Raw genomic sequence first — 6,609 nt, forward strand, 5'->3', positions numbered from 1 at the left:
TTGTTCCTAGATGCAAGATACCCACTTGAATAAAAACAGTCTTGTCCAACAGTAGGAAACAGGAAGTAAGCCAAGCGTTTCCACCTAGGAAATTCTCTCTTGATCCTTCACCAAACATGCTTGTAGGGTGGTGGAAGAAAGAAGGAGTCCCATGGCAAATATGCATTACTACTACTATTATTACTACTATAAACAAATATTTCTTTTTCTCTAACAGGAAAGAAAAAAGAAGGAGGGATGGTGTTTATTTCCTTGATTCATCTTTGGGTTCTTCTTCAGCTCACAGAAGCCTATATGATTTTTCCTCTTTTCACAAATTGCTCAAAAACAACAGTGAGTGGGAACAAGTTATTCCTATCTGAATGTTTGCTCTTTTTCATCTAGAGCAATTACTCTCTGAAAACTGTAATCCAATCTTGGGAATGCATATTGTCTTCTTCTCTCTCTGGCACAATTTACATTCCACTGCATTTTTCTCTCAAACCACGGGTGAAAACTGGAATGGGATCTGGGTTATTGTACCATATACACATTAAGCCACTTCCCACAAAACCACAAAGCAACCTCCCTCCCACACAGAACAATGAACTGACACATCTGGAGGCTTGTAGGACAGATAATTCATTCTGTTTTGGTCACAATGAGGTTGAATTGGGGGATTCTGGAGAGGCAGGTGGCTGCAAAAAGAGGCCAGATGTTACATCAGAGTCATACTTTGCCTATCCTGTCATAAATACATATGGAGCTAATCTAACAGTAACTGACTAGAGCTTGGGGTTGAGATGGACAGCTTTTATAAAACATTGTGTTGAATAGTTCTGGTCCACAAATGAATTAAGACAGTGAAAGGAACTAACTCTACAGCTCACTGTACGAATGCATCCATGTACAGTGTGTAATACATGCTCAATGTTCAATACTTATCCCTAATGAACATCATATGCAACATATATCCATTTACAATGGCATCACTGAAATCTTGAACTAAATATGGTTAGTCTGCCTTAGACAAATATATCCATCTGCCTACACCGGGACAATGTACATGCATAAGATGTAAAAAAAGGATAATGCAGCCCCAGAAATTAGACTGTTTGCCTATTACATTTATTTATTTATTTATTTATTGTGTCATCAGCAACCATACCATTGTGTTACAATTCTAGCAGAACAAAACAAACACAGAGATTAAAAAACACACAGATTTTGCAAACTTGGTAGTTGGTTAAATGTCCTTTGACCAGTATCTGGCTACTTGGAGTGCCTCTGGTGTTGCCGCAAGAAGGTCCTCAATTGTGCATGTGCCAGGGCTCAGGTTGCATTGCAGCAGGTGGTCAGTCGTTTTCTCTTCTCCGCACTCGCATGCCGAGGATTCAACTTTGTAGCCCCATTTCTTAAGATTGGCTCTGCATCTCGTGGTGCCAGAGCGCAGTCTGTTCAGCGCCTTCCAAGTTGCCCAGTCTTCTGTGTGCCCAGGGGGGAGTCTCTCATCTAGTATCACCCATGGATTGAGGTGCTGGGTTTGGGCCTGCCACTTTTGGACTCTCGCTTGCTGGGGTGTTCCAGCGAGTGTCTCTGTAGATCCAGAAGCAACCAGAGACTGTTTGCCTATTTGACATGGTCTAATGGAATTTGTACTGAGGATTTTGGCTTTTTTTTAAAAAAAAAATCATGATGTCTCATTGGGTCTGGATGTCTTCACTCATTTTCAATACTATTTTTTGTGCTTTGTTGACTTAGGATGAGACACTTCTATTCTCTCCAAACAAGACAGTGTTTGACCAAGATCAGCTCCTAGGAAGAAGTGATTTCAATATGAATGAACTGAAGAATACATCCCATCCAGCCCTAAATCTGAATACTTCTCAGGACATTTGCCAAGAATATAAATATATGATGGCCTTTCTAACTTGGTTACCAGGAGACCATGTGCTTGCTCCTTTCGTCTTGTTCATCTTCACTGTTGGACTTAATGGAAGTGTAATGATTTTAGTCTTTCTTCTCTCTAACTTTCAGAGGAATTCCTGGAATGTCTACATCTGGAACATAGCTGTGGCTCACCTTAGTGTCCTTACATGTGTATGCGTTGTCTGCCTATTTGTTAATAGGATTTCTCAGGATGTAAGTAGTGGTTTTGTTAAGTGGTTCCTACACCTGGCATACCTCTTTTCGTCCTTGAATTATTTTAGTCTACATTACATTGTAGCTATCCTCATCAATTGGTGTCTCGTTGTCCTAATCCCTAACTGGTATAGAGGTCAACAACCAGACTTTGTGGCACCTCTCATATCTGCTAATTTGTCTATGCTGTTGCTCTTGGCTTGCTGCATATTATTCTATTTCCATGTAGATATTGACACATATGCAATCACTTTCATGACATTTATGATTTTCTTCCCACTTACGATCATCTCAGTTCAGACTCTGATAATCAAGTATTGGCATATCATCAAGAACCATGATTTCCTTATTTATTTATTTGGATCAGCTATATTCCTTTTCACCTGGAACTTTATATGCTTGTTTTTCTGGATGGAAAAGGACTTCCCCATCATCACCTTGTCATCTGTTTTACTCACCTCTCTCAGCAGCACCATTAACCTAGTTCTTTACATTCTCACTGGGGAAATATATTTGCCCAATGTTTGGTGTATCAAGAAAGAAAACAGAAGAGGAGGATAAATTCAAGAAAAGATCTAATTGCTGATGCATTTTGGGCAAAGGAAGGAGAGTGAAAAATTAGTTTATGGAAGAATGGAGTTTTGTAAACAATCCTATTAACTATCCTATACATTTTTAAGTGCTGAACCTGTGCCCAGCTGAATAAATGTTAATTTCATGAAATAACTGTGTGATATTCATTTCATTTTACTCTTTTAAGCTATTGTTGTAAAGGGGAAAGATGCAAATCAAGGCCATGCAAAAGCCAAGATCTAATAGGCATCTTCAGCATGTGTAAATTCCCTGACAGAAGTGGTTGGATTATTTATTCCAGCAGGGAACAGACCCAGGTAGCTCAACATTGCAGGACTGCAGTCACAAATATGTTGCCACTGCTATTCATATTTGGTGCCTTAGTTCAGATGTGCAACTTTGCCTTACAACTCAGGGGTTCCATAGCAGAGTGATTGTGCGTTATCACACTACACTTTAAAGTGTAGTTTAAATTTGCCAACCCATAAATTTGCCAACCCACTTTATATCTTGTGGGTGCCCCCTAGAGAATTCTGGGATTTGTAGTTTAGCTATGGGATTTCAAAAGTTTCAGCCAGAGAGGTTCTGGACCTAGAATTCTACAGGTGTATTATCATCAGGTGTATTGTCACAACCTCTGAAGATGCCTGCCATAGATGCAGGAAAAAGTCAGGAGAGAATGCTTCTGGAACATGACCATACAGCCCAAAAAAGCTTAACCAGTGATTCCAACCATGTAAACCTTCAACCATACAGGTGTATTATTATTATTATTATTATTATTATTATTATTATTAATTATTATTATGTTTATTTATACCCCACTTTTTATCTCCACAAGGAGACTAAAATGGCTGTAGTGTGATAATTTCTCCTATAACTCCATAAGTTTGATAATAGGCCATTCCAATGAAAGATCTCAGCCATACACATTTTATTAATGCCCCTAACAACCTCATCCACAACGTATAATATCCAAAATGTGACCAATTATGATTGTCAAATACCAGAAGCACCTCTTCCCAACACTAGCAATAGAATGTGGAAGGCTATTAGAAGCAAATAACTAATTAGTTTGCTGTTTTTTTTTTTACATCCATGATTTGATGGCTGAATCGCCGCTCTCCTTTTAATGATAGAGGCAGACCTGATTCCAATTTGGGAAACTTTACACACCATTGTGTGGGTGTGCTTGTTTCTTGAGTACAAGTCAGTAATTCATAGCACCAAAAGTTATTTATAATTAACCTCTAGAAATAAGAGGAAGATTTCAAAGTGGGAAAACAGAAGTCAGCAAGGAATGAGTCAGAATTCTCATCCCTCACACTTAAGTCTGAAATTTCAACCATATAAAAGTCTGAATGTGGGAGAGAAACTGAAAACTTTGCCCATTCATTAAGGCCTAAGCATTTATATTAGACAACTTAAACGAAAAGACAATGTATAAATAACCAGTCTGTATCATTGTATATACAAATCATGGAATCAGTTGTAAAACTTCCCAGATTGAGACAAAATTCTGTTATGTTCATAAAATGTTCTTGAGAGCCTTGAGAAATCCCTGATCATTTCTTAGCGGCTATACACAGGATGAGTAAAAATGAATAGATCTGTGCCACCTTGGAGCCAACAGAAAAAAAAATGCTTTCCTTTTTGGAGCACAGATTATAACTACTTGATTTTGTTAATGTGCTACGTTCTTAATGTTATGATCAGAGCCAGAGTCCTTTTGGGACACTGTTTGCATTACTACTGGTTTCACTGGTGGCTGTGTTTCATGTAAGCTTATTTAAACAGGTATACTCAGCACCCATTTACAGAAGCATTCTCCTTTTTACTTGTGTTTCCATGATCTAGTTTAGAAGCTGGCTGATATGGAGAGTGTGCACGGATTCCTGTCCCATGCTTCAAGCTAGCCTCATCCTTGTGACACCCATTGAGGTGGCCATCATTCTACAGTACCCATTGTTTATCTTGGACTAACTCCAATGCATCTACTGGAAACTGATCATGAAGCCCATTGTCAATTGCACCACTACATTCCTTACCAATTGCACTCCTCTCCAAGATTGATAAACGGACAGACACTTCAAAATAATCCAATGACAGTTCATTGAAGTTTCCCACCAAAGCAAGCGCCAACCAGCAATGACTTCAGAGGGAATCCCGGACCAACCATTGAGGGGATAATAGCTGGTGAGGCATCAGCATTCTTTGGTGGAGCAGACTAATGACCTTGTAATTTTACAAGGTCTTTAGCTATGACTCCATAGCATTGAGACATGGCAGTTAAAACATTGGTCAACTATTTTAACTCTACAGTGTAAATGCATTAATAATCAAAGCACTGAAACTACAGTGCTACATTCTTCTAAAAAGTCTTTGGGATCCTAAAGGCCATTTGCTTATAGTTCTAGAACTTCTTTTTCTGTGATGTAATAGAATGTGAATTGAAGAACAAGGAGGTAAATTCAGTTGGCGACTGTTGGAAAGGCAGTAACTGAGAAGAAGACTGGGAGCAGAAGCAGATATAAAATAGAAGAAAATTATCAGCGAGAAGAAAATCCGAATGACCAAACTGAAAGCCCTGGTGGTAAATTCCATGGCACTGATGACTATCAGACAGAAAGCTTGAATACTCCTCAACAGCAGTAGATTGTGGTAGGGTCTCTTTTTCTGCACTTATGGGCTCACCATTTCAATCTTTTATTACTTTCTCATAAACAGACTGCCTGATTTCCTTCCAAAATTTAAACAAGAAAAATGATGATGATAACAAGGTGCCTTTAGAAACACATGTTTTGTTTTTGTTTGTTTTTTTTAATTCCTAGATCTTAACTCTACATGCCAATCATATATCACTTGCTCAATTGGTGGACAGATTTTTCAGTCATTGTAGTACAGGTCTAAATCCCATTGTTTTCAATATTTCCTTTTATCTTGCTTTATTAAACTAAATGGGTTTCCAGGCTGTATCCAACCCAGTGCTTTAATCCGTTGAGAGTAATCAACAGGATCCCAGCTACAAAATAGTAGTGTTAGACAGCTATAAATGAAATAGTTGTTAGTTCACGACTCATCTTAGCTGTGATATCATGGGAAACCATGGGCATATGTCTCTTGGGGCAGAGTGAGGCATCCCTCTGATGGCAGAATGATAGGTCCCACAGTATTAATGAAGAGCAGTATCTCAGATATTACTAATCCTTTCTATGATATTGTATTTTATGATATGGTATTATATTATTTCCTTCCTTTCTGCCAGTGATTGGCAGGCATATCAAAATATGTTTAAAAAACAAAATAAAAACAGATACAGTTGGCCCTTCCTATCCATGCTTTTGGCATTCACAAATTCAACTGTTCACTATCTTATATATTTTTTTTAAAAAAATCAAGACAGATTTTCATTTAGTCATTTTATATAACAGGTGTCATTTTACTATAGCATTTTATATAATAGGATTTGAGCATCAACGGATTTTGGTATCCCCAATGTATTCTGGAGCCAAACTCTAGTGAATACCAAAGGGCTATTGTATATTTGAAAAAATATAACTTATGCTATTAAAAATAAAAGATACACACACACACACACACACACACACACACACACACACACATATAGTTAAAATATATATATTAGGGCTGGGCGGTTTCGTTTCGTTAATTCGTAATTCGTTAATAATTCGTTAATTTTTTCAATTACAAAACGATAACGAACCATTCTGGAGCAATTATTAAAAAAAACGAATTTTCAAAAACGTTTTGTAAATGCTTCGTATTTCGATATTGTGTTCGTTTCGTTATTGTTTTGAGGTCGTTTCGTTATTATTTCCGCATTTCTGGGCCAGTTTTATGGTTTAATTAGTGAAAAAAATTATAATATCACACCAACAGTCAACAACAGAGGGA

The 6,609-nt window shown here is 37.6% G+C and overlaps 2 protein-coding genes across 2 annotated transcripts in view; both read left to right on the forward strand.

Annotated features, from left to right (window-relative positions):
* FAM135B (family with sequence similarity 135 member B) overlaps positions 1-6,609 on the forward strand; it is a 477,503-nt gene that overhangs the window by 284,598 nt on the left and 186,296 nt on the right. The window lies entirely within an intron of this gene.
* On the forward strand, positions 238-2,682 carry LOC137096782 (mas-related G-protein coupled receptor member A6-like). Its single transcript, XM_067467009.1, has 2 exons — positions 238-333; positions 1,741-2,682. Exons 1-2 carry the CDS (start codon positions 238-240, stop codon positions 2,680-2,682), a joined length of 1,038 nt encoding a protein of 345 aa, XP_067323110.1.

Source organism: Anolis sagrei, chromosome 4 (assembly GCF_037176765.1).
Source record: "Anolis sagrei isolate rAnoSag1 chromosome 4, rAnoSag1.mat, whole genome shotgun sequence".
Lineage (NCBI taxonomy): Eukaryota > Metazoa > Chordata > Lepidosauria > Squamata > Dactyloidae > Anolis > Anolis sagrei.

What these genes read in the sequence shown, in the direction of transcription:
- LOC137096782 (XM_067467009.1), top strand. Translation starts at nt 238, where the DNA reads ATGGTGTTTATTTCCTTGATTCATCTTTGGGTTCTTCTTCAGCTCACA. An exon ending in CAAATTGCTCAAAAACAACA is followed by an intron (nt 334 to 1,740) that starts GTGAGTGGGAAC and finishes TTGTTGACTTAG; the next exon opens with GATGAGACACTTCTATTCTC.